The sequence below is a fragment of the Platalea leucorodia genome (assembly GCF_965183815.1).
Source record: "Platalea leucorodia genome assembly, chromosome: 7".
Lineage (NCBI taxonomy): Eukaryota > Metazoa > Chordata > Aves > Pelecaniformes > Threskiornithidae > Platalea > Platalea leucorodia.
In genome coordinates this window covers 73697108-73724707 of record NC_138829.1, presented here as the reverse complement: position 1 = coordinate 73724707, position 27600 = coordinate 73697108, and the positions used below count along the sequence as shown (strand labels likewise).

The 27600-nt window shown below is 53.1% G+C and overlaps 2 protein-coding genes across 4 annotated transcripts; both read right to left on the bottom strand.

Moving 5' to 3' along the window:
- Window positions 1–1600: 1600 nt before the first annotated feature.
- Window positions 1601–6782, bottom strand: CNTF (ciliary neurotrophic factor). The gene is made up of 3 exons (XM_082317490.1): window positions 6710–6782; window positions 3392–3682; window positions 1601–3070 (listed from the first exon to the last, which is right to left on the bottom strand). Exons 2-3 carry the CDS (start codon window positions 3536–3538, stop codon window positions 2597–2599), a joined length of 621 nt encoding a protein of 206 aa, XP_082173616.1. The 5' UTR covers window positions 3539–3682; window positions 6710–6782; the 3' UTR covers window positions 1601–2596.
- ZFP91 (ZFP91 zinc finger protein, atypical E3 ubiquitin ligase) lies at window positions 4329–26283 on the bottom strand (the record flags this gene model as incomplete). 3 transcript variants are annotated; one of them, XR_014228738.1, is made up of 12 exons in its annotated part: window positions 4329–6794; window positions 7037–8242; window positions 8548–8647; window positions 9161–9275; window positions 9646–9724; window positions 10225–10275; window positions 12561–12683; window positions 13042–13134; window positions 13625–13661; window positions 13914–14129; window positions 25151–25176; window positions 25940–26283. XR_014228738.1 is itself a non-coding variant. In XM_082317488.1 (11 exons), 11 exons carry the CDS (start codon window positions 26281–26283, stop codon window positions 7732–7734), a joined length of 1695 nt encoding a protein of 564 aa, XP_082173614.1. In that variant the 3' UTR covers window positions 4329–7731. The 3 variants fall into 3 exon arrangements, 2 of the variants coding, with proteins under 2 accessions (XP_082173614.1, XP_082173615.1); XM_082317488.1 differs by having other exon boundaries at window positions 4329–8242; XM_082317489.1 differs by having other exon boundaries at window positions 4329–8242; window positions 13042–13131.
- Between the last annotated feature and the right edge of the window lie 1317 nt (window positions 26284–27600).

Below are 27600 nucleotides of genomic sequence, written 5' to 3'. Positions count from 1 at the left end.
CAGGGTGCTCAGCAGCATTATCCACATTGGTACGACTGTCGTCCCCTCAAGCTCTTCATTTCTGTCTCCAGAATCAACAGCTTCAGTCACCTCCAGCCACCCAGATCAACTTAACTTCAGCCTGCAGCAACGCAAGTCCAAAGGGCCTCCCAGCAGCAAGGGAGCTCAGCCATCGGATGCCCCTGTTCTCACCAAATCTGTTTACTAGTGATTCCTTGGGGGCTGCAGCTGAAAAATAGAATTAAAACCCAGCAGGCTCAGGTGCCACCACCTCTCTGCTGCATGGTGGGGGCTTGCTGGCAGGGAAAGCTCGAGACCTGGAGCCTCTCGCTCAGCCAGACCATAGAGGTTTGGATTATGGTTTGCTTTTTTACGTTGGTTCTGGTTACAGTGGCCTTTTCAAAGCATTGTGGGTGCTTTGCAAACACAGACATGCCCAGCGCTGCTGACAAGGTAGCAAGGCAGGAATAAGGAAGGTTGCGAAAGCAGCGCTTCACGCTGGTGGGCACAGCCCAGGGAAGCCCCTGGAGCAACATCATCCTCCACCTTCAATCCCCATTGCTGCTTCACCTTCCGGAGCGCGGTTGCAGCGGGCTGAGCTCAGCTCGAAGCACCGCCAGCAGCTGATCTGGAAGGATCGAGTTGCACGGACCCGTGCCAGGGCTGGGGCTGGCTCCCCGGGGATGTGAAGGTCACCTCGTACCCGGGCTACTGCGGTAGGAGAAAAGGGGTCTGTTCCCACCTGCTTGGGTCGCGAGGTTCGGAGATGGATGTGCAGCATTTGAGATAGTCGTGCCCGCCTTCGGGAAGGTGAGGGGCAGCGGGCGGGCGAGGATGCGAGCACCCGGCCACTGCTGAGCACAAGTGTGCAAGGGGAGAAAAGCAAGATGGCTTCAAGCGCACAAAGCAGACAGGACTGCAAGAGAAGAACACTTGCTGGGAAAGGGACTCACTTTGACTAATCCTGAAAAAAATAAAGGCCAGAAATTGTTATTCCCAAGTGCAGGGAAGCAGAAACACTGCAAATAATCTGGTCTGAGCTGCAAAGCTGAGGTCAGGCAATAAGTGGCGATGAAGAAGGTGATGTTCTTCCTCTTGGGCATCACCCACAAAAAAAACAGGCACCACCAAATCACCCTCGCCCCAGCCCCGCAGGGCAGCCCCAACCCTGTGGCCCCACTCGCCCTGATGTGGCCGGTGGGGTGGGCAGGATGGGTGCTGGGGGTCCCGCCTCAGCATTGCCCTTTGTCCTCCTGCAGAGCCTGGGGCCCCCCATGCCCATGCAGCTGCTGCTGGTGCTGGGGCAGGCGCTGTGCCCGCTGCTGCCACCACCCACGGTGACAAAGCCGCTTTGTGCAGGGCCAGCTGGGCACATCCCCAGCCTCCTCCACGCCCCGGGCCCCCGGCATCCCCCCATGTTGCCTTCTCTCCCTCAGGTCAGGGAGGAAGGCAGGGCCATACCAGGACGGGGCACAACCCCAGTGATCCCCCACCTCCTCCTCCTCCTCCCACCACCTCCGTCTCCTTCATCCCCCCCAAGGCCTCCCAGCAGGTCGCAATCCCCCCAAAACCTCCCACCCCACCGGGACCGACCCTTCCCTGGGGCGGGAACGCGGCAGCCCAGGCTCTCTGGTGAGGCTGAGTCCCGCTGTGCCACCTCCCGCAAGGAGTCATGTCACCCCGGTAGATCTCCCAGCCCTTTTATTCGCTTGGCAGCCAGCAGCCATCACATCCGTTCAGCAAGAAAACCAGGGTCCGGGCAGCTGCGAAACCTTGCGGCATTCCCCTTCATAGGGTGAGCGATGTGGTTGGGGCAGTTTAATCCTCCATGCCGTTTCCAGTCCCAAAATAACCCCTGGAGGCACAAATCTCCTTGCGGAGGGTCTTCTGAATCACAGCCTTCAGTTAAAGGATCCTCTCCATTATCCTGTCCGAGCAGTTAAGAAATACCCTCCTGATCGTATCGCCACACTCCCCCCTCCCAAAAAAGCCCCCAAGCAGTTAAAGCAGAAATTCAGTGCACAGAAAATGTGAGCTGGGCAGCAGAAAAGAGTCCACATGAAGGAGGCGAAGCCTTGCATCTTGCAGCTGGGGGGCAGGTCCCAAGACTCCTTTCACCAGGCAGTATTTTTCTGTCCCTTCGCTCCTGCCTTGCCTCCGCAAGAGCCCCGAGCCAGTTTCCATTGGCCGGAGGCCGCACCTAGCCATGGCAAGCTGGGCAGCGACCAAATTTCAAAGAAAAGGCCAGCACGGCGGGTTCCGGGCCCTAGGGCGAGTGGCAAAGCTGCTTCCCGGGGGATAACTCCAATGCCCCAGCAGGCAGAGCCTGAGCCACCCCCGAGGCTCCCCCTGCCTGGGGATCCCCGCTCCCTCCGGGGCAGAGTGCGGCCCGTGCCTCAGTTTCCCCAGAGGGAAAGGTGCCCACAGGGAGCGGCACCAAAAGCGCGGGGGGCCTGGGGATTAATGACATGGTCCCTCCCGTCCACCCTCCTCCCTGAACAACCTCCTTCGCCGTCAGCAGCCCTCCGCAGGGGTGGGCAAGGAGCCCCCCACTATGCCCCAGCAGGACCCAAGCCCCCCTGCCCCACGCCCGCCTTCAAGGGCTCTCAGCCGGGCTGGGGGCAGAGCTGCTGCCCGGGCTGGGCTTGGCGAGCTGCCGCAGGTCCCGCGCGGACCTGACGGCCCACTGGGCCAGCTCCCGCAGCACCCCCAGGCCCCTCAGCTTCCTCTCGAAGAGGCCGAGGTGGGGGGCCGGGGGCGGCCCAGCCCCCTCCTCGCTGGGGGGCCCGCGGCTCTCCAGCCGCAGCAGCTCCTCAAGGTGGTAGGCGAAGGCCGAGACCTGGAGCAGGACGGCCGCCAGCGCCCGGCCCAGGGCAGCGTCGGCCTCACCCAGCTGCTCCCGCTGCTCCTCCAGCATCTGGGCCAGCAGGGCCTGGAAGGCCCGGTACGCTGCCAGGTTCTCCAGCAGCCGCTGGGTCCCCGTCTGCTCGTCCCAGCGCTCCGCCGCTGCCGCCGGCACCCCCTCCACCACCGCCACGCTGGCCGAGGCGTCCAAGCCCTGCCGCTCCACCTGCAGGGGCGAGAGCAGCCAGGGATCAGCGGTGTCAGGAGAAACGGGGGGAGCCCCCGCCCCGAGCCCCGCCAGCACCGGCTCCAGAGGGCCCCGATTCAGCTTCAGCGCTGGCCAGGAGGCGTTCGGAGCAGTGCAAGGCCAGGCGATCGAGGTTTGCCCAAGCATCGGCCAGCAGCATTCCACCCCCCATCTCTACCATGGGTCAGAGCCCTCACGCCCCAGCGCGGCTGCCGGGAGACCCCCGGATCCCGGTAGCGGCAGCCACCCTGCCAGTGCTCCCAGCCCCACGGGCAGCCGGAGGGAGCAGGGCAAACTCACGTAGGTGTCCAGGAGGTCGACGACATCTGAGCGCATCTTCCCGGCCAGGCGGATGCCTCGGCTGCACAGGTCGCGGCGCCGGAGGGCGGCCGAGGTGCTGTCTGCTGCCGCCATGGCCCGGGCAGCTGTCACGGGCACCAGGCTCATGGCGCAGCGCCTGCCCGGCCCGGGGAGGACAATCCCTTGCTGAGCTGGTGCATTCCAGCCGGGAGCTCCGCTCACGCATCCGCCGGCCTGGCTCTCCCCCTCTTCTGCGCTTGGGGCCTGGCACGACACTGCAAATTCCCGCCTCTGGGATCAACAGTGACAGATTATTTTCCCTAATTCCCCCATGCTTTGCTACTCCAAGCGCCTTGCCCAGAACGGTCTCGCCTGGCAGCAACAGGCTCCCGGCCCCAGCTCTCACCCATTCCTCCCTCCCAGCCACGCAGTGAGATTAGCAGCACACTAATCCCCCCGGCTCACGCCGGAGCGCGGGAAGCGGCTGCCGGGAAGAGGCGAGTAAAGCCCGGACATTGCTCAACATCTCAGCCTGGGCAGCGAGCTGGGGCCTAAGCAGGGCAGAGCGCTGCAGGCTCGCCAGCGAGGAATGGAGAGGAGCCCCCGGGCTGGAGATCCAGCACCGGCTGCAGGCTGGGCTGCAACCCAAACCCCAACAGAAGGCTGCGGGGGCCTGGCCTGGCCGGCTCCAGCCCTCTTATTCCCCCACAGCTGCAAGGGACTGGGTACCCCAGGTCTAACCCCCCTTTCCCAGAGCGATCCTGCCCCAGAGCGGGGCTGCAGACAGGGGAGGAGGTCCTGGCCACCCCCGGGCAACGCTGGCCACCCGCCACAGGTGAGCTGCATGCACCAAGACAAAAACAGCCCTTTTGGTTGGTTTGGTTTTTCCTCAGTACATTTATTTTGGTTATGTATTACCCAGATTAAGAGAAAAAAACAGGAGTTGAAAAGCAGTTTCCCTTTAGTATCACAGTACACTGAGCCCTGCCCCAGCCTGGCTGGGGGCCTGCCCCGGCCGCCAGCCCCAGCTCCCAGGGCTGGTGGCCAACCCAACAGCGTCGTTGCCACCTGGTGGCTACTGCAGAAAGCGCTGCTGAGCTCCGGGAGGCCCCCAGCCGCAGCGGGCAGAGCCCCCGGCCCAAACCCTGCACCCCCGGGCCCCGGGGGGAGGCCCCTGCCCGCCGCTGGGCACAGCGCCCGCGCTGAGAGCGGGCAAAGGGCCCTGCGCGCCCTCCGTTCCCTCCCCGGGAGGAGAAAAAAAATAAATACAGGGAAAAAAAAAATACAAAAAAGTTTATTGCAAACTACTACAATAATTTATTGAAGCAAACTGCATGCGAGTGAAGGAGAGACATCGAGGGGAGGAGGCGCTGCAGGAGGGCTGTGTCAGTTCCAGGGTTTCAAAGGGGAGCGGGACGGGAGCTACACCAGTCTCTCCTGCATCAGGGGTTAGCAGGCTGTGGTTAGAGGACAGACAGGCAACTGGCCGAGACCAGGAAAAGAAAAAGGAGAGCTACGAGAGGTGTGCATGGAAGGACAAGGCGGGAAGTGGCAGGGATCAGAGGTGTCCAGGCCAGGGAGCAAATGAGCTGCTCGATTCTGCGTCCCAGAAACGCGGCCGATGGCAAACTCTCTGCTGCGCCCGGGGCGGTTGGGGCAGGCGCAGGATGAGGCAGCCTCCCTCGCCTCCCAGCCAGGTGCCAAGCGTTGCATCACCAGAGGCGAGCAAGCCCTTGACCCAAGAGCATTTTAGTGCCATCCCTCAGAAAACAAGACCCCAAGCTCTGTTTAGTGTTCTGTGCAAGGCTCTGCCCACGCCGCGCCTCCCACGGGGCACAGGGGCAGGGCACGAAAAGCAGCTCCAGCAGCACGGTCTGCAGCAAGCGCGGGGATGAGGTGGCCGACCCGCACCACACGAGCGCATCTGCTACCGGTGGCCGGGATCCAGGCCAGGAGACGCACCACCACACAACGCGGCTCGGCCAGCCCTGTCTCCCCGGAGAGACGACCCGCGCTGCTGGGGGGTGAAACCATCACCTGGGTTTGAACACATCTCATTGTGCTGCTTATCTTTAGTTTGCAAGGGGAGGGGACCGGCTGGCCACCCGGAAGCTTCCTGCTGGAAATCACAATAATTTGATCCCAGCAAGAAATGGGATCACCCCAACTGAAGAAATTGGTTTAGTTTAACACCGCGGACCTGACATGCACTGTCCCAGGAGACCCCCGTTCAGGCACGCTGGGCCCTCATCCTTATCTCCAGGAGAGGCTCGTGGCCGGACGCATCTCCTGCAGGCATGGGAGCCATGCTGCTGCCACGGTGCGAGAACGTGGGACGCCCGCACCCAGGGCATAAGACACCAGGGCTGCACACTGTTCAGCCACGAACTGCCCCATCACCAGAAGTGTTTCAGCTTGCTCTGACACAGACATCAGTGTAAGGGGGGAAGGGAGGGGGCAAATCAGGACAAATGGCCCAATAAAAGCTGTCAGCCTTGGGCCACAGCTGGATTTCCAGGCAGCACAGGGGACAGAGTGGGCGTTCAGAGTCAGTTTCCTGTAAAAGGTTTCCAACTAAATGCCATGTTTTATTGCCATTCTCCAGACCCCCGGTACCAGATTTTGCCTAGCAGCTGTGTGCTACAGACCAGTTTAGCTGATCTTGTGCTCGGACAAGATACTTCAGCTCTGCTCCCAACCACATAAACCCAACCGAAAAAACAAGCAAACAAACAAAAAGCCCAGGTTATTCTTCACCTCTTCCAAAAACACTACGAATTCAAGGCCACTGAATCTCCACACAAAGTTTCAGATAAGAGCAAAAAAGATCCAAGTCTCCATAGCAGACACATCATATCCTATGTAAACTTTTCCAAGGGCTCCGAGCTGTCCTAACTACGCTGGCAGGCAACACTTGAACCGCCACGTTTCATGGAAAGCAGGGGGTTTTGCGCAGAAGAAAGAAGCTTTGAGAACGCGGCTGCACAACGCTCTCCCCCCAAAGCGGGGGCAGGGAGAGAAGCTGACAGCCCCTTAGTCCCACGTCAGTCTATTGCCTTGGATAAACAAGCCTGAGACAACCATATCCAGTCCCTGCTTCTGTATCTTTGTCTAGACCTGGAAAGGAGAGGCAGAGTTGGACGAGGAGCACAGCATCCCCCAGCAGCAAGGAGCTCACAGCTGTCCTAAGTCATGAGAACAAGTTCCTGGCTAATGATGTTCTAGGGAGCAAGGGGGAGGCAAAAAGAGCATTTAATGCAAGGAGCTCACCCTGACCTGGGAGGGAGGGAGACAACAGCTGGCTGTTCCATCACTCACCTCATCCTCCTGCTAACACGCTGCTGCAGAGACTCCCACTGCAAACAGGCTCTTCTCCAGGGGCTCTCCCTCTACTCTGGAAAAGCTGCGAGAGACATCTGACTCCGGAACGCTGCCTTCACCTCGGCTCTCCCAGCTGCTGTTACAATGGCACGACGTGCTCCCTGCAGCTCGCTAGCGCGAAGGAGCCTACTGGGAAATAGCCTGAACCCCTTCCACCCCCACCCCCTAAGAACATAACTAAAAAATACCGACCCTTTTTCATCAATAAATAAGGAATCTTGTTACCACAACACAAAAACGAAACATGTTCAAAGTGCAAATTACTGTCGTCAAACCGGGATGCTCCTCCTTGCCTCTCCCACGCAGGGCTCCCGTAGCCCCCGGGCCTCTCCAAGCAAACATGATCTATGAGCCAGGGCGTTCCCTCGACTTCCTGCCAGAGCTGGAGCAGAGGAGCGCGGTGAGGAGAGGGACGTGCGCTGTTTCACAGCTCACCCTGCTGAGGGGGCCTAAAGTGCCAAGCCAAACTCCCAGCCCCAGGAGGAAGAAGGAGACTGCAAGGACCAGAGTGCAGCGATGCATAGAAGTTGGGACCAGGGGCGAGAGGGAGTCCTAAGAAACTTGCCCAGAGCACATCGAATGCTTTCTAGTTTGTGAGTGGGGCCACGTCAAGGAGCCAGGAAGGCATCTGCTGTGGGGTAGAGCGAAGGCTTTCAGCAGTCCCCCCTCCCTTGGAGAAATCCGTCGCTCAGTCCAATTTGCTCTGGTAATGGCAGCATGTGCCCCTTTCTACAAAGGAGCAGTGGGAGAGAGAGAAGTGGTTGGGAGAAAGAGGATGTGCTGTGATCCACGCTGGAGGGGAGCAGACCCTTCGGTTATTTACTAGTATTGTAAGTTTTGTTTAACTTTTCTCTCTTTCAGTAAGTGTCTCCTTTTTGTTTTGTTTTTGTTTGCCTTTTTTTTTTTTCCTTTTAAATACAGAGTCCAAACTGTCCCAGCACCCACGTGCTCCCCGCCCACTAGGGTCCAGTGGAGTCTGAATCTTCGATGAGCACCTCCGTGGTGGCTCCCAGGATCTCTGTGTTCATGACCAGCCCCTCCGGGTTTGTACTGCTGCCGCTGCCCACAAAGAGCTTGCCGTCAGCCACCAGGCTCATGCGCTCTGCCCCACCACAGTATGTCTTCGGCATCCCATCAGGGTTCAGCAGCAGGCAATCTGCCGGGGCAGCACTTCCCAGGGGGTCAGGAAGAAGGGGGAGGCCCTGGCCATCAGTGGGCGGCGCAATGGCCTCCGGATTAGTGCCCAGGATGTCGGTGCTGGTGATCAGGGCACCTGCATTGGCAGCCAGTGCTTCAGCAATAAGCACTTCGGGGTGGCTCTTGGCTTTGTGGGCCACGACGCTGTCCTTCTTCTCGAATTTCTTGCCACAAATGTTGCAGGAGAACTGGTAGAAAGAGTCCGCATCGTGTTTCTTCATGTGCCAGTTGAGGGAAGCCTTCTGCCGGCAGGTGAATCCACAGATCTCACACCTGGGAGGGGAGAAGGGGAGGTCACACACACTTGTGGGGACAGCAGTAGCAAAGGGGCAGCCCAGGAAAACAGCAGGGGCTCACTAAAATGGGATGCCACTGTAGCTCCAGCTCTTCCAGTTTTATTTGCAGAGGGCTTATGTTCCTCAGATCTCTACTGAGACACTGCCTCAAGGAGCAGACGAGACAAGTGGCAGCTCAAACACTCCTACAGGTGCGTGTTTAAAGAGAGCTGGGACACCAAGAACAGATGTATCCAAGGGTCCCTCAAAGTAGCAGAGCAAGAGACAGGCAGAGGTACTCACTGCAAGGGCTTCTCGCCCGTATGGATCATCCGGTGCACCGCCAAGTTATGAGAACTCTTAAACGCCCGGGCACAGTACTCACAGATGTAATCCCTTTGATCTAAAAAAGCAACACCAGTTGGAGTATTACTCTCCCGCAGACCTGCTCCCTTTCCCAGCTCTCACATGTTGCAGGTAAAGCTGCCCAAGAAGCAGCAGAACTAGAAGTGCTGGGAGGCCAGCAGGCATAGCAAAGGAGGAGGTGTCCCACGATACACCACAGCAGCTGATCTGGAGAGTTAAGGCATGATTAAGACTCTCCTAAGAGCTAATTATCCATTCTGACCAATACTGAAGGACTGGCAAATTAGGATAAAGCTTGGCTTGGTTTATTCCTCTACAGAACCCCTGACTGATACTTGCCAGGGGGTGAATTAAAAACTCTGTAGCCTATTTCTTTCATTGCCTTACAAGATGGTAATCCAGAAGGAAATAATACCCTGCTGCCGCTGCAAATCTATGCCACCTGCCTTGGCTTCACCCTCCCCAGAAGTCCTAGAGGCTTTTCTGGTTTTTCTGCTCTCTGTTCACTGACCCGAGGAGGACTTTGTATCTATTTCCCACCTCCCTGTACCTGTGTGGTGTTTGGCGTGCCGCAGGAGTTGCTTCTGGAGTCGGAAAAGCCGACCGCAGGAGGGATGAGGACACACGTATTTTTTCTTCAGCAAGTGCTGGTACTTTATATGATGCTACAAAGGAAGAGTGAAAGGTTGTAGACTCTCTCCTTACATGGCTAAGAGAACAGCTGTGATACATTGATCCCAGATGGCCCCTCAGCAGGCCACCAATCCCTCCAATCACTGACAAGACACCCTTATACCATGAACATGAAGGCTTTGATCTCCATTGAGAGAAGAAAGCCAAACGAACATGGACATCTAGCAACAGGACAGACGCAGAGACACACGTGGCCGCAACTGGCCACAATTAATTAAGTCTACCAAAAAGACGGCATTAGAAAAGAGCGCTTCGGTACCAGTGGAGGATTAGCTGCCTGTTCCAAATGGCCCTTCCCCGCCCTCACACATGCCATTGAGGAAGTGAAAAATCTCAACCAACCTGCAGGTAACGCGGATGAGCCAAGACTGTGCCACAGCCTTCCATCTCGCAGCGGACATACTGTATCGGAGGCTTCTTCCTAAGAAGTCAGAAAGTAAGCAGGCAGAGTGGTTAGCTGATGCATCTGAAGCCAGGGCAGCAGCAAGATAAATGACTGTGAGTGCAGCTTGGTGATGTGAGAGCAAAGGATGACTGCTCCAATATTTCTGTGCGGGCTATGCTGACAGAAACTCTGTCCAAGAGTTCCCTCCACTCCTCACACTTCTTGAGGGCTCTCCCCAGAGCTGAGAAAACCCCAGGAGATAGAGAGTTCCCAGAACCTTATCGCTGGGCAATGCCAGGCTAGGGACCAACTCAGAAGTGCAGGGTGGGGGGCTGGTTCAGTTGGAAGAAATCAAGCCTACACCTACAGGGAGAAGGAAGAAGGAAAGGAAGTCAAGGCATGCTGCTTCCCCCCCCCCCTTTAAGGCAGATTTGTATACTGTGCAAGAGAGATGGCTTTGAGACAATCAGCATCTCTGCGTAGGACACGAGGGAAGTGAGTCTTCGGAACAGAACTGAGTAGAGGGGATCACTTACCTTCTCTTGGGCAACCTTGGGCTCTTGTCATCCTTTCTCCTCCTTCCCCTCCTGTAACAGGGTTACAGAATTGAAAGAAGCTTCTTTACATTTGTAGTGGGCAGAGTTTTTGAAGTGTATGCTATAAAGCAGGAGCATGCTATAAGAAATACTACAGAACCCTTCTACGCTTTTAGGCTGAAAAGTAACACTGCACTCGGCAAGTCAGCTGCTCTGCCAAGTCAGCCACCTGCTCTGGATCAAAGCGCCTCAAGAGTTTCTAAGGAAACATTCTTGTAAGAGATGGGCAGGTTCTCTAAAGAAGTTAAGTAACCAGGCCGCCATGCAAATTGTCCCTGCATTTTGCAGAACTGCCACATCACACAGAAGACTGCTCCCTGTGGAGCTGTGGTCCCCACGTTTCCGATACCTGGGTGACACTTTTTTCTGTGTGATATTTGGCAACATGTGGCAGACCTCAAATCACCCTGCCTCTGCCAACAGTCAGGCTGCGGCTGCATGACTACCTGCTAGGTCTAGCGTACAACACATTTTTGAACATGGTTGCCCAGCTCAAAGGTGTCTCAGCCCACCATTCACAACCAGTAAGCAGGTATCAGACAGCCACAGCCCAACAGGCTGCGGTTAGAAATTACCAACTTTTCTGCCACAATGGAGTGGGGAAGGGCTATTTTAAAAAACCCTCAACCAGGCATCACATGCTTCACATTTTTTCTTTTAAACCTGCAACCATCCAAACAACTTGCGACCTTATAATTAAGTTCATCCCTTTGCAGGCTGCACATCAGCACAGGAAATTCTGCTCTCCTAAGTTTCTGCTGCAGACAGTTAGCAAGCCATTGCCTCATTAACCACAAGCTCTAGAAAAGTCAATCAAGTGCAAGCTGGAGGCAGATTCAGAGGAAGGCAACACTCTTGAGAAATATGTTTCATGTGGTTTGCTCTCACCCCCCCCCCCCACATTTCCTAATGCATTTTTTACAAACATGTAATTTTGCCAACACAGTCCAGAATTGACGGTGCCCCCCATTTCCTCTGGTCTGTTGGGTAACATTTCATACCACGTGAAAAACATCAATCTGCATGACGAGGAAGAACAGGATTAGTGATCTAGCAGCTATTTTACAGTCCTCTGAATTAACTATAGCAGCTTATACACCTGTCAAGACAAAAATCTATGCTCTGTCTGAGCAGACCTATGCTTACATGTAAAATGTACCCTCCCAAGCAATAGCTCTACCCAGAACATCGTGCCTGCTTGATCATATTGCTGCAGAGACAGTTACAGTAGATTGATGGAAGTCTTTTTCTAGACTGTACTGTGACATCTTTATTGATAGCAAGACCATGCCGGTGACACGTCGAACAGGCACTCAGCATTCAAGCCAAGCCTTCAGAAGAGGCACAGGTTTTATTATGCACAAAAGTAGTGTCTGATCCAAACAACGCAACCACAAGCCTCAGAAAGCCATCTTGAACAGAAAAAAAAAAATTCTCAAAATATCAGCATCCTTACTCCTCTCCAATGTAAATCAGCTCTGCAGCAGCTTAGAAACAGCCAGAGAAATTAAACCGAAGGTGTGCAGAGCCCCGCGCCGCAGCCCAGCAGAGGGAGCCCCACTTGTTCCAATTGCTCGTAAAGCAGCTAAAGTACAAAAGCTGCTTCCCCCTGCCCATCCCAAAGAATAGCTCTGACACAGACACACGAATCCAATCTACCTCAGTTACCAGAAGGAAAGCTTCAATGTTGAGTTCCAGTGACAGCATACCCAAAGGTTTTGAGCCTCCATGCAAAGCACTAGTGACTGACTAGGTAGCACTTCTTTTATTTCTCCAAAACGAGGGAGAACACAGCTGTTTTTCCTGAGCTCTGATATGTTAGTCCCAAATGTACAAAGAGGATGCTTACCACACGACATGTACAAAGTATTCCCGTGTCTGCCTCTAGGCACGCAACAGAAGAGATGTTGCCTTCTCAGCCTGGCTTTCTAATACAGTCTAATCCACTTCAGACATCACAACAGAAACAATTTTAAGAACGCTCTAAAGTATTTCATACTGTGTGGCTGTATCCAGGTAGGCTGACTAAACCACAGTATGGAGAGAAAAAACCTCTACTTAAACTAAATGAAAATACCAACTCTTTTATTTTTCCTTGCCAAACATGCACAAGATACTAGGAAGCAGGACTTCTATCAGAACAAGAGGTTCTGCCCTATTATCCTTCAGGCCCAGAGGAGGAGGGGGGAAGCCAACAACAAAACACTGTTGTACACTAGCAAGAACGCAAAATATGCAATACACACTGCTACATATAACTGCACAGTCTTACTCACTTCCTTGGTGGCTCTTCGTCTTCCCGAAACTCACTCTCTTCTTTCACTTCTACTTTAATCTCTTTCTGTTTCTCTTTATCCTCCTTCCCCTTGCTAGCTTTTCTCCTTTGCTTTGGTGCTTCCCTATAAAGATACAAATACAACATATTACTCCAATACTCCTCCCTTTGTCTGCTTTTTACAAAGACTTAAGCAAAAACCGGATCGAAGTTCGGGTCTATTTACCAAGTCCCACTTCTAAGCAGAAGTACGAACAAGGATTAAGGAAGAACCTGGCAGCCAGCAGGGCTCTAAAGGCTTTCGTCCGTTAGAGGAGAAAAGTCCCAATAGCTGTAGGCAATACTTAGAAAACACCATGTCCAACGGGAGCCATTCCACCTTAGCAACTAGCACAGGTTCTTCGGGCTGTATTAAGCTAATTCAACTAAGATGTCACAATTTTTTTGGTCTAAAAACACAGTAAGTACATAATCCAATATACTTCTCTAGATGGGGCTTGTAGGTTTCATCTCTTGGATCATCTTTGAAGGGAACTTCTTCCTCACTGATGAGCATCTCCTCATCATCATCACTGCTGGGAGAAAAGGAGAACAGAGGACTTTAGCAGCAACAGCTTAAGCACTGCTGCAACAATATTCATGCACCATCCCCTAGGATGGGAAAGACACTATTACACAGCACTTTCTCATCCAGCATGACTGGGGAAAGCTAACAGCTTGCACTGACTAAGGGGCACGATGACAGCCAAAACAGACGGGCTAGGCAGAGCAGTCTCCTCTTGTGAACCCACCCAACTACAGCATCTGCTCCTGAAGGATTACAGCTACCAGGTGAAATGCCCAGATCTAATCTTACTATCCATTTCCCCACAATATCTCCTGACATCTGCAGTCCACCTGCAATTCAGACTGAAAATGCAAAGGTCCAGGACTGAATGAAAACAGAGGTACTATCCGTCCCATAGATCCTTTCACAGAAGCATTTATTTGGCAAAAACTCGGGCCCTTATTTTCCCTTCTTGAGACACTGAAAAGGAAGAAATACCACAAAATAAAGTTTCCTACCTGATTCCAGCTGGAGACTGATGCTCTTCTGTGACCTCTGAAAGGAAAAGTCACCATTAGGTTTCAATCTGTGTTCGCTGCAGTGAGCTCATCTGTCTCAAGATACCTCCGTCGACATTCAGTGCCAGGAGTGCTGGTGGCAGAAGGTACTCGTGACCAAGAAGCACCACGCCTGTACCAGCCACAGTCTGCATACAGCTCACAAAGGTACACCCACATCCAGCTCCCTTCAAAGGTTCCCAAGACCTGACTATCTCCAGGCACTTCCATGCCAGGGCTTCCCACGTACCATATTCAAGCTGGTCTGTGTTTGGCTCTGACTTGCAGACGAGCTGCAGGGAACCAGTCTTGGATCTGGAAGCACGCGAATTCTCAGTGTCGCGCTGGCGGGCCGCAGCAGCTGACCTGCTGCTGCGCCAGCTTCTGCTAGGCCTGGCTGTGCCGACGGGAGAGCCGTGGCTGAGGACACTGGAAACTTCCTCCTCTTCCTTCTCTTCTTTGGGATCTGAAACACCCATTGCAATCTCTTTAAAAATAATAAAAAGCATAAATCCCATCATTAATTCACACTCCTCTCTGTTGCACGACGTTGAATAGCATAACTGTCCCTGTCCACTCTGATGGGGAAACCACTACCTCTTAAAGACTTGGGGCGTAGCTCTGCCAAGCCAGACAGGAGACACCTCGGGGCCCTTCCACCAGAGCAAGCCTTCGTTTAAAACTCTCATCACATTTTCCTACTGCCTCTAAGTAAAGACACAAATATTTTAAAACAGCTTACATTTCCCTCTGAGAAAGGCTTATAAGATGATTATTTGCTGGCTCTGATCTCCCCTAAGCCCTACAAGATAGACATTCATAAACCTCAGCAACTGCTTTATGAAAGACTAGCTTCAAAATCGGACCATGTTAAAAGCCATGTTTGAAGAATCCCCCAAACACATACTTAATCAGAATTGTACACCTGGTAATAAACCTGAAGAATCTGAGCTGGATGTTTCTGGTCTTATGCTGGAGCAAAAAGTATCACAAGCACAGTTAGCCTGAGGTCTTTGCACTCCTTTACAGCTTCTACAGGTGGTTTCTTTTTGGCTGATGGCTGATCTCCAGATATGTTTTGGCAAGATAACAGAACTGGCTAAAACGTCTGTGTGAGCAAATTCACCCCTTAAAAACTAAAATTCCCGAGTACAGTTCACTTGATCTCACTTTTTAGTGCTTGCTGTGACACTGGGCCTGAATGAACTCAAATTCCTTTTGAAATTTCACAAATGATGTGCTGAAGAAATAAATTCCAAGTAGCTGGCTATGCTCAGTCCTCCAGGTTTGCCACTGCTTTAGTACACAAAGCCACATGCAGCACTCCGCAGGGCCTGTGCTCTAGGCTAAGCTCTGGCCCACTCCTTCTTACCCAAATACGTTTACACTGCTGTCTAGTTTCAGCTGGGTTTCTGCTGCCTAAGCACCAGCCAGCAGTACCACCGAGATGCCTGGGAGTTTATCAAGCATCTGCAGGCAAAGTCAGTGGACAGTCCTCTGAGGGCTGGCTGGGGAGCAGCTCTGCTATGCTGGGAGTCCCAGGGAAGAGCAAACTGCACATCAAGAGCCAGGAGCGTGCCCCGGCAGCGAGGGAGGTGCACAGCATCCTGGGTGCCATTCCCAGGAGCACAGTCAGGAAACAGAGACACGCTGTTAATCTCCTTTACTCAGCACTCGTTAGACCACATTTGGATTCCCCCTCCAGTTTTGGACTCCCACCACAAGAAGGTTGTCAACACGTTTGAGCAAGTCCAGAGGGGACCACCGAGATGGTTGGGGGCTGAAACACACAACCTGTGAGAAGAAGCTGAGGGAAACGTGCTTGTTCAGCCTGGAAAACAGAAAACCCTGGGAGGACACAACAGCAGCCTTACAATGTACAGGCAGGCTATCAAGCAGCCCAAACCTCCTTGCTGAGGTGCACAGCAGGGAGATGAGGGGCAGTGGTCATCAGCTGAAACGGGGAGGTCCGACTGGATACGGGAAAAGCATTTTTCCACAAGAGGAGAGTCAAGCACTGGAAGAGGGTCCCAGCAAGGCTGTGCCGCCTCCATAGAATCACAGAATGGTTTGGGTTGGAAGGCACCTTAAAAAGTGATCTAGTTCAACCCCCCTGCAATGAGCAGGGACATCTTCCACTAGATCAGGTTGCTCAGAGCCCCGTCCAACCTGACCTTGAACATTTCCAGGGATGGGGCATCCACAACTTCTCTGGGCAACCTGTGCCAGTGTTTCGTCACCCTCATTGTAAAAAATTTCTTCCTGATATCTAGTTTGAATCTCCCCTCTTTCAGTTTAAAACCATCACCCCTTGCCCCTTGTCCTATCGCTACAGGCCCTACTAAAAAGCCTGTCCCCATCTTCCTTATGAGCCTCCTTTAAGCACTGAGAGGCCGCAATAAGGTCTCCCTGCAGCCTTCTCTTCTCCAGGCTGAACCACCCCAACTCTCTCAGCCTGTCCTCACAGCGGAGGTGCTCCATCCCTCCGATCATTTCCGTGGCCTCCTCTGGACCCACTCCACCAGGTCCATGTCTTTCCTGCGCTGAGGACCCCAGAGCTGGAGGCAGGGCTCCAGGTGGGGTCTCACCAGAGCGGAGCAGAGGGGCAGAATCCCCTCCCTCGCCCTGCTGGCCATGCTTCTTTTGATGCAGCCCAGGAGACGGTTGGCTTTCTGGGCTGTGAGCACACATTGCTGTCTCACGTCCAGTTTTTCATCCACCAGTACCCCCAAGCCCTTCTCCTCAGGGCTGCTCTCAGTTCCTTCATCCCCCAGCCTGTACTGATGACAGGGGCTGCCCTGACCCAGCTGCAGGACCTTGCACTTGGCCTTGTTGAACCTCATGGGGTTCACATGGGCCCACTTCTCAAGCTTGTCCAGACCTGACTGGAGAAAGCCCTGAGCAACATGACGTGAACCCTGTGGTAAGCAGCAGGTGGGACCAGAGAGATCCTGAGGTCCCTCCCAACCTGAAATCTCTAATTTTGCATCAAGCCTTTTGAACCAAATAATCCTTTTACTTCTAGCATGTAGTTTGCTTTGCATGACTCATTCCCTAATCCTTGATTAACAGGGTGGAAATAATCAACATTTGACTGAAAAAAAAAAATCTGACTGGAATACAAGATGTGAGGCATCACAATTTCATTGTAAAACAGCAACCAAGTCTGATGTCTTACATGTATAAAGCCCACTTCATCATCAGAGAATGAACTACGCCTTCGTTTTGGCTTCCTGGTTTAGCAGATGCCGAGGTGAGCTATGACTGCTTTACATTTTTAATCCTAATTGTGAACATCCTCAGTTTTTTTTGAATGCTAAATCGAATCCAAAGACACTTGAACCCATTCTCTATAAATTTCCCCTCAAACACTACCATGCTACCAGTGTTAGCAAACACTGCTGCTCTTGAAAGAGGTTTATTCCCTTGGAAGATCAGGCATTCAGCTGATTTCTTAGCAAGAGCTAGTATTTTAAAGATTAGACTTATGGAGTTAAAACAGACCTGCCTCAGAATACATTTCTACAAACTACACCACTCACCTAGCAATTTTGCTTCATTTCTCTGAAGTGAAGGTGTTTAATAAGCCTTTCCCCATGATTTCTCCTTTTTACTTCTTCCTCTACTTCAGCATGCTTGTCTAACAGATTCACTGCATTTTTACATGCTGTGAATACCTATGTGCCTCCAAAAAACCCCACAGTTAGCAGAAGCATCAAATATTTACTTTGCAGTAGAACTTGTAAAGCAATACAGAGCTATTCGTTAAAAATCCTTATAATTCTAGACCCTCCCAACAGGGGACACAGGTCCCTATGCAAGGGTCAGAGCTGCGCCAGGAAACTTGTATCTGCGAAGTATTCAGCTGCACTAGCAGCTGGAATCGGCACTCACCACAGCTTCGCCCAAACTCTAAAACTGCACAAAAAAAAAAAAAAAGCCCTAGATTTTTAACAAATTTTATGTCTCTTTCCCACACCTAAATTTCCTTTTTCCTTCACAAAAACAGCTTTCTGATGAATCCAGCCTGCCTCTCAAAAAACAAAACACCAACAAGAAAACCCCACACCACTAAATACAGAGACAGCAACTGGCTCAGAGAGAAAAGCAGCGCTTCTTCCTCCTGCTTCTTTCTTGTCTAACACGCCTGACCTGGCATCAGAGGTGCTCGCAAGCCTGCCACTGGAGGTGTGGCCATTTTAACTGTGTGTCAGGATTCCTCCCCGGAATTCTGGTGCTAGGCAGGAAGCAACGGGACTCACGTCCGCACTGAGGGTAGGAACGCGGCTGTCCTGGTCCCTCTGTATCACCAGCGGAAGGAGTTAGGAGATGCCCACCTCTCTCAATGGACGACACAGGGATCTTACAGTTATTTCAGTCCTGTCTGGATTTCAGCCCTGTTGGGTACCACGCTTAACCTGGCTAAATCCAGGCCCTGTGGATGGACACAGCATTACCCCTCTCCTCTCACAAATGCCTCTACACAGAAAGCCACACTCCTCAGTTAGCAGGATTTGGCTAACGGCACAAAGAAGCAAGAGAAACAAGACAGAGGGAATAAACATTGCTATTACAGATAATCAGGCTCTGCTCTTCCAACAAAAAAAGATGCTGCTCTTGAGACTGAAACATAGGAAAACTTTCAATTAGAAAGGCTCTAGTCAATTCTGCATTTAAAACTGTACAAACTCGTCAGCACCACTAGCTCTGGCTAGCCGCAATTTCTCTGGAAGGTTTCTGTCCTCCCAGAGGACGCGCGGAAAACGGATTATAGGCCAACATCCTGTTCTTTTGTTGCAAGTGTCAACAGTGGTGACGGACACCAGCTCGTAAGAACTCGGGCTCCAGGAGGACAAAAGAATACGCGACACAATAGGTATCAAGGCACCCCCAGCGCAAAGCAAAAAGAAGCACCAAGCATTTGCTTTTCAAATCAGCTGCTGCAAAACGAATTACGTGCCTTCCTTTCGGCAGTCTGCTGGCCAGTCGGCACATGCAACCGCAGATTAAGACCCAGCGCTGCCGTCTTTTGCCCGAAACACATTTCACAGAGAGGGGGCAACGGAAGCTACGACTTGGCAAAATGAGTCTGCCAAGAAATGTCCCCATGCTCACACTCTCCTGTGACGCTCCGATACTGACATTAAATGTTATCCACCGCATCCCATAGCCTCTGCAGAAGTTCGCTTCGGGAACCGCGTGGATGCCTGCACCTTACTGGAAGTCATTCGAGAGAGACAGGGAAAATCCACTTTCTGAAGTCCTGCTGATCCTTTTGAGCTTTTGGCTCCTGGGGTTCTTCCTACCTTGAACTCTCTCTTAAGCAAGTCACTTAATGATAAACAGCTTTCATTCTGAGGTACTTTTGCCATTCTGCTGATTTTTCCCAATGGCCTTTAAAATTAACAGTGTCCAGGGCAGAAAACACATATAGATTCGAATGACAGTACACAAAAGGCATCAAATATCCTTTAATCTTAACATTTGTGAAGAAACCAGCAGTCACTGGGAAAAGGGACAAGAAAAGGAAATCTGGGAGGAAACCAGCTACGAAGTTGTAGCTCTGTTATAATTTTTTAGACAACCAACAGACAAGACTCTTGGCACTGCTCTGCTTCTTAACAGGGCTTACCCCAGTAACACTCCATCTTTACTCAGCACGCCAGTCAGCAGATTCCCATTTCAGACATGCAGCAGAAGTGTATTCTCATTCACACTCTAATTCTGCCCCTGGAGCACTGCACGCAGGGTTACCAAACCAGCGGAAGCATCTCTATCTCAGAACCCATGTCATATTTTTCTACATATACCAGCGTTGCCACCAACGGAAACAAAAGGGATAAATACCAAAGTTTGTCCGCTATCTCCCAGACCATGAGATAAACTCACCCTTATGAGTCTCAGTTCCTCCCTCCGTCATAAATCCACTTGCCAGGCAGGATACTCACGGGAAGCCACGGAGACCGGCACTCACGCTTTCTCATGCTTTGTTTCTTCACCTACAGCCACATCACTCCCCAACCCCACAGCATTTTCTTTATACGAGACTGTTCCAATAACAGGGCGCTTACTGCTTCTTTTTTACATCACTGGATGCAGCAAGTGTTAAGAGCGCGTCTGGGTAACTGACAGCAAGCCGCCAAGGGCCTGAGCAGTAAATACGCCTATCCCACAGCCGACACCTCCCTAACCTTCTTTCCAAGCACTGAAGGAAAACAAAGTCCCAGGCACGTATCAATTACTCATTGCAAAAAGCAGAAAGGGAAAGTCCAAACCAACTGCATTTACTTCCTGAAGAAGAGTTAGTAGTTCCTTCATCGCAGGACTTGCACGATCCTGCTGCGTCTGTCCAACGCTCTCCTCCTACCCCTGTTCCCCTAATAACTTGTGGACGCAGTGGCTATGCTGCTCGGTATTTTGGGAAAGATAAGCAGGTAGCCAGAGAACGGAGACCTGAATTACCACTCCCCGCAGGAAGGGTGCGCAGAAGTTGCGCTAGTACAGATGCCATTTTGCAAAGTCGGCAGCGCTGCTGGGAGATGCTGCTGTCCTCGGGCTTCACTGGGGACAAGGATGGAAACCCTCTGGGAGCAGAGCTTCTTGCTTCTCCTGCTTACAGCACAACTTGCAGACTTGGCATAAACCAGCCTTTTATAACCGGTGCACTGCTATGCACCGGTCCTGCTATACGGGCAGCTCGAAAATCTACTCAGTTACTCTCGCAACTGGGAGTTGTTTGGCACTCCACATCTACTTTTACTAGCCCCGCCTGTTCAGACGCTCAAGCAGTTATTTACCAACCCCCCTGCAGCTCAGAGGTAAGCTTGTTGCAATTACAGATTCCTCTTTTTTTTTTTTCTTGACATCACAACAGTAACAAAAACTTCCAACTGTTACAAATTAACAGTTTGTTGATTACTAACAATAACTTTTCTAAACTTTTGTTTATAAAACATTTGAAAGTAACTAACCCTGCAAAGTAGACGCTTTCAGAAAATACCCAGGTACAATTAAGTGAAAGGAAAATAAACGATAAATTACCTTACAAAACAACTATTATGAAAATAAGTCACCACAACGTATATACATCTCAGACTGCGATTTAGATTTAACATAGCAACCATACAACAGATAAGGCACTGAACACGTAATTTTATAATGGCATAGACAAAAAATGAAACTCAGGAAAAAATCCTAGTGTAAACCTCTATCCAAATGCCCCCCGCCACCGAGCTGTGAAATTGTGCATACGGGACACAGGAAAACACTCGTAGGAGTCAAAGTAGGTTTGGGCAATCCGAGTTATTTAAATTCAGCACGTTTTTATAAGGTTTGATTTTAAGTAATGACATTTCTCTCTCAAAACACTGACAAAGTCTTAAGGGAAAGCAGTCATTACCAAAGCAGCACGAAGCTTTAAGAATACAAATAACAAGGTATAATGCGAGTTATCTATGCTACAAAACCGTTTTGTACAACTAGAGTCTTAAAGGTTTCCATTTTTTTTAATCTGTGGAACCTCACGGTTTTTCTAGCAGTTCAAAGGGGACTGCTGCGGAGCAGGCTTGTATTTCCCACTCGTTTCCTTTCACAGTTCTTGGACGAGCGGCTCTCTGACCTCCCCTCTCCCCCAGCCTCCAAATCGCAGCTTGAAATCCGCTGCGGTGGGAGAAGGGCTGCAACACCAGCCGCCCACAAAGCGCGGTACAGTAGCCTCATACGGAAAGACCAGGGGAAAAAAAAAAAATACATGGCGGAACACATCACTGAGAGAGTTCTCCACGTGTGTGGATATCTAACAGAAGTATTCCACACACGACTCCCTTTCTAACGCACAGTTTCTATAACCATGCGCTGACGAGCATGTGAATACTGCTGGCATCATCCTCTAGCCCACGCTGTGCAAAAAAGCTTTGATTTGAGCATGGAATTCCAGGGAGGTGACCCTCTGCACACATGGTGCTACATCTCTTTTGATCGCAGCTTTAAGTAAATAAAGGCTTCACGCGGCCCTGGTTTACCTCTCTAACAAACTCTTCTTTCCGCCTTTTAATAGCACTACTACACAGCTGTGTACCTACACGCACTTAAAGAATTACATTGGATCTCATTCTTATCCTTGCAAAAAAGCATCGATATCAATGTAAAGTTGCAAGACGAAAACACGCAAGAAAAATAACTTGCATAAACAAGGGTCCACACTGAGTATGTTTCAGCTGCGCGACACAAGCAGAGCAACCTTAGACACGAACATTCAGTAATCTGACGTTCGTTCATGGCATCTTACTTTGTACAAGTGCTTCCAACCCCACCCTCTTTCTTCTTGCAACCAGCCGCTCTAAAACCTCGAAGGCAAAGCACGTATGCTTTGGGAGCACGGTAAGGCAGGGGCTCCGCCACCCAGCGCAAACCGGGCATCTTTATATTCAGCCACCACTCCAACGCTCCCGCCAGAACAGCTACGCAGCCTGTTGTTTTTTCAGCTGTAATTGATCAAAAGATTTCCTTCAAACTCTTAGAAGTGGTTACTAAACAGCAGAGGTAAAATCTTACAAAAAGGTGGATACAGTCAGAAATTGGTTTGGGTGTAAAATTAAATTGGAAAAGCAGGATTTGTTTGACTGCTATCATGACTTTAAGAGTCGCAGTAAGCACTGAATTTTCAATTCAGTGAGGGAAGGACGTGAAGCATATTCATTAAATCTATATTCCAATAATTAAAATTATGCAGGCCTAACTAAAATGAAAATTATTTCCACGAGAATATACAGCGTTGTGGGAAGTCAAATGTGAATTATACTGGGCAGTCTGACTCTAGCTACATGAATTCATTTATAAACTGAGATTAAATGTTCTACTTATGTAACTAATATTTCTACAGAAACACATTAGGGAAATATTACAATTGCATGACTAAGCAGACAAGACGGGAAACACAATCCGTACGGCTGACTTTGCAACTGCCTTCGTGCACACTAGTACGCTAACAATCGCATGCTGATTCCGACACAATACACACCTTCGACTTTAACCTTCCCGTAATCTGCCCATCAGACCTGCACAGTCAGACCTTTGTGCCTGCGCTCCCACGCTGACGAGCAGAAAAGCCCTCTGATCCCATGGCACTATACAGAAGAACGTAAAACTTGGCGAGACACTTCCACTGTTATAGCATCTCGGTTATAACGGACAGCACAAATTTAGCCGTGATCGCACCCATCATCTCTAAGCTTTCCTTACCAACAGTAACACTGGTGATTTTACTTCAAAATATGATCTCAAACATAAGGCAACAAGACTTACTGAACAAACTTTGGTGCAGCAAGTTTTTTGTTCGTCCGACAGATACACAGGATGCATCACCAGGGACACCCCACTTCCACAGGCCGTTTGCCCTGTACACAGAGGCTAACAGTTATGGCTGAGCTCATGCAAATTTAATATTCTAAACTGGATTTCGTATTTTATAGTAAAGGATAATAGTAAAATGCAAATTACGACGCAGAATTAAATTCCATGTCAGCGCTCACGCCAGTAAATGCCAGCACTAAATTCAAAGCCCCCACCAGAACCACTCAGGAGTTTTACCGGATTTCTTCCTCAGCCCAGCTCCACCCAGCGGTGACGTGACGAATGATATTTTACCTTCCAAAATCACGGAGGACTCCTCGCTACCAAAAACCCTGCTGTGCAAGGAACGCTGCAGTTTGCTTACACCTGATTAGGCTTCTTCAAACATTTTATGCTAAAGGCCAAAAAGGGGGGAGTGGGAGGGAAGCTCTTCTCCTGCATACTGCATACTGATCTGTCTGAGGAAGACACTCTACTCAGTCTGTTTCCATGCCTTCCCCAATAAGCACAGGCATGCAGCAAGGACTTCAAGCGTGCAGCTGGGACACAGAAGTGCAGCACTCTCACTTCTGTGTTTTTAAAGACTAAAAACAAACGAGAAACAAACAAACAAACAAAAAAAAAAATCACCAAGGCAGATTTCCTTTGGACTAGAAGTAGTCATCACTTCCCAGTGCCAATTTCCATGCAAAAGGTCATGCCATCCATTCTGGCTGCAAGTCTGATCATGAAAAAGAGCCCAAGAAATTTAATAAATACTTTTTCCACTCTGACATTCAAGGACAGCTGAATCTCTGAAAAGTTAAAGTCTAACATGGCTAGAGTGCAGAGAGCCACCAAACCTGGGAAGTTTCAGACTGACATTTGCCGTTTCCAAGCACGTCCCAAGAAACTGGGGTAAAAATGGGACTATTCTGCCTGTTTTCCACCACTACCATGTAAACGTTTCTGCTTAAGGGTATCCAAAGCACTGAGAATCACCATTAAAACGCGAGGTTAACACTATACACGTATGAAGCGACAGCGCCATGCCTTCTTACACATTTCAGCAACTTTGCTTTGACCTAAAAGGCTGAAGCTCTTGCAGTACCCTGCCCACCCTTTACGCCGTAAGAGGTAAATGCACACAAGTAGGGTCTGTGCTAAACACACACCAGTTAATTCTGCTTTGGTCTGCAAAAATACACCTTGCCAGCGAGAACCGTGACAGATTTCAACACCCAAATGGAATAAAGCTATAGACTTATAGGAATAAAGTTACAGAGTTATAAAATTACAAGAATAAAGGTAGCCTTCAAGACACAAATGCCTGCAAACAAAAAGTGAACAGCTCCAGCAGAAAGGTGAATTCATTTGCACAGGTGTGTGACTTTCTTTCCTCACTGTTTCATTCCGTGACAATTCTCTAGTGCCAGATCAAAACCAACACTACACAAAGTGGAGTTTACTTGGAACGGTTTCAGAAGTCATCACTGGGCAACAGGCAAAACCCTCTAACTTTTTTTTTTTTTTATAAGAAGCTGTTAAATAGATGCACAGAGTTAATAGAGTTCGCACTGGAAGAACAAAAGTTCTGCTGCTGGTGGCAGCCCCCACAGCTGGAGCTTTCTTGATCAGACCCATTAAGCTACCCTCTCCCCTTCAAAACTCTTCTTTTGCATCCCTGTAGACATAAGCATAAAAAATTCACCATCCACTAAAGCTAGAAAAGGACAAGTGTAAATATTTGAATACTCTTATTTCCACGTATCTTTCACATGTCTCTTGAGGACCTACACCTGTATTTGTGACAGCAGCAGAACAGATGCAAGCCCAGGTTTTGCCAGCTCCTCGGGACCACTGTGTAACACGAGCTGTCAAACTGCAGCGCCGTGTGGTCTCAACTCCTGATAGCGAAGTAATACCCTAGCGGTTATTTGGAAGAATAAGTTTCTGCATGTCGGGCATGTGCAAACATCAGCAGCGGTTTATCGCAGTTCCACAGTCTTGAGAGAGACCTTGGAAAGAAACTGCATATCATCAAGCAACAAAACATTCTTTAAAAGGAAGATCCAACAGATGTTTGGCTACCTTCGTGGGAAAGCCCTGACTTTCTGGGTGGAATACAACAGTAGGAGCGAGTAATTCAGCTCTTACCTTTACCAGCTGCTTTATCTGCGCACCTGAAAAAATACAAAAGGCAAGCATAAGAGACAGCTTCTATGGGCACGGTGGCAGAAACAAGAAACTGAATGATGTGGAGAATGAGCCCTAATTCCCAACTGCGGACAGACCCATTGCCTCATTCCCAAATCGCTTATACCAACGTGGATTATTTCAGCCGGAGAAAGCTTAGGTGAACTGTAGTAACACATCAGCAAAAGCCCAGTCTTGCCCATAACAGTCACGTCTAAATCAGAGGGACTTTGTCGTTAGAAGGAGGCCGATCGGCTACGTTGCCGAGCGCTCCCAGCGTACATGTGCACGTGGCCAGTTTCCTACTCCAGAAATGAAGCGGCAGCGAGATGCAGACATCTCCTCACGGGAAAATAAATGCCGCCACCTCCCCCCCCCGAGACTTCTGGCACACGGAGCCACAAGCAGCCGGGGCCCGAGGCGCACCGAGGACGGGGCAGCGGGCGGCTCACGCAGGAGGCGCTTACGGCTCCGCTTGCGGCCGGCGGCACGCCCGCCGCCACGGGCAGGGCGGCACTCGGGACGCTGCCTTTCCTGGGAAGGGTCCGGCCGCGGGCCGGCCCAGCTCGGCCCGGAACAAAGAGGCGGAGGCGCGGGGCACCAGCGGCCGGAGGCGGCCGGCGGGGCCCAGGCGCCGCTCGAGCGGGACGGGGAAAGGCCGCCCGGCCGGGGCCGCCCGCCAGCCCCCCCCACCCCCGGCCCCGACCTCGCGGAGGGCGGGCGCCCAGCCCGGCGCCGCAGGGCACTCACCCGGCCCGGGGGGCCTTCCTGGCCGCGGGCGGCGTCTCGGCGGCGGGCTGCTCGGCGGCGGGCCGGGCCCCGGGGCTGCTCCGCCGGCGCCGGGGATACTCGGCCTTACGGCGGCGGGAAGCGGCGGCGGCTCCCCCCGCGGCCGAGGCGGCGGCGACCGCGGCCCGGCCCCGCTCCCGGCCGCCCCTCAGCACCCGGCTGCCGCCGGACTCCTCCCCCTGCTCGGCGGCGGGCGGCGGCGGGCGGCGGCGGCCCGAGGACGGCGGCCTCTCTGCCGCCGCCGGCGGGCCCTGGGCGGGCGGCTGCTCCTCGGCGCCCCCCGGCTGCTCGGTGCCCGCCGGCATCGGGGCGGCGCGGCCGCGGCTGCTGCGCGCTGCCCCCTCCCGCCCGCCCGCCGAGGCTCCCCCGCCCGCCTCCGCCGCGCCCAATCACCGCCCGCCGCCCACCTTCACGCGGGGCCGCGAGGCGACCCACTTCCCCCGCGCGCCCGCCAATCCGCGGCCGGGAGGCGAGGGACGGCCCCGCCCCCGGCCCCGCCTACCCCCTCCCCTCGGCCCTCCCGCCTTTCTCCGCCGCTCGCGCGCCGCCCGGCCAATGGGCGGCCGGGCTGCGCCGGGGCCCGCCCCCCCGCTGCCGCGCGGCCAACCAGCGGGCCGCTCCCCGGGCGCGCGCCGCTCCGCGCAGGCGCCGCTGGGGCCGCCGCGATCGCGCTCCCGCTCCCCCCCCGGCCGGCCCCGCCGCAGCGCCCGCCCGAGCGCGGCCCCTCCGCCTGCCGCGCCGCCCGGCCCGCCGCCCGGCACGCCCGGCCGCCGCGCGGCCCGCCGCCCGGCCCTCGGCACCGCCGGGCTCCCTACCGCCGCCGCTGCCTGCGCCCCTCCGGCCGCCCCCGGGTCCCCTCGCCCAGCGGGCGAGGCCTGGCAGGGGAAGCCGCTCGCCCCCCGCCCCGCGCGGCCGCTCCCTGCCGCGGGGCTGCGGCGCCGCTCGCGGTTCCGGCGGGGCCTGGCGGCGGGGCCTGCTTTTGGCTGCCGCTTCTCCTTTAAGAAAAAAAAAAAACGCCCCGTCGGGCGGCGGGTGAAAGTCGGTGACAAAATGGCGGCCGGCGCAGAGAGGGCGGGGCTTGCGGCGGCCGCCCCGCCCACTTCCGTCCGCCCTCGGCGCATGCGCGCTGCCCGCCGGGAGATGTAGTCCCCGCCGGCGGCGGGACGGGCGCGGCCTGGCCGGAAGCGGCCGCGGGGCGCGCCGGGAGCCGGGGCTCCGCCGGGACGGGCCCGGCCCGGCCCGCCCCGCCCCGCCCCGCCCTGCCCAAGGGCCCAGGCAGCGCCCCTGCACCCGCAGGGTCCCGGTGACAGATGAGCGCGACCGCTGCGTCCTCTGCCCGGGAGCGGGCCGCGGCCCGCGGGGCTGCGGGCCCCGTGCCGGCGCCGCCCGCCTGGAGCCCCGCCGCACCCCGCTGACCCGCACCCCCGCGGGGGAGCTGCGGGGCAGCGAAGGGGAAATCTGCCCCGCGCCGGCACCTGCCCGCCTTCCCTGCGGCAGCCGGGGCTCCGTCCCAGCGCCGCGGCTGGCGGCCGCGCCGTGCCGTCCCGCGGGGCCCGGGGCAGGGCCCTGCTGGAGGGCCCGCTGTTGTCACCCCCAAAAACTCGGTTACCTCCCCAAAGCAA

What these genes read in the sequence shown, in the direction of transcription:
- CNTF (XM_082317490.1), bottom strand. Translation starts at nt 3,538, where the DNA reads ATGAGCCTGGTGCCCGTGACAGCTGCCCGGGCCATGGCGGCAGCAGAC. An exon ending in TCGACCTCCTGGACACCTAC is followed by an intron (nt 3,071 to 3,391) that starts GTGAGTTTGCCC and finishes TCGCCCCTGCAG; the next exon opens with GTGGAGCGGCAGGGCTTGGA.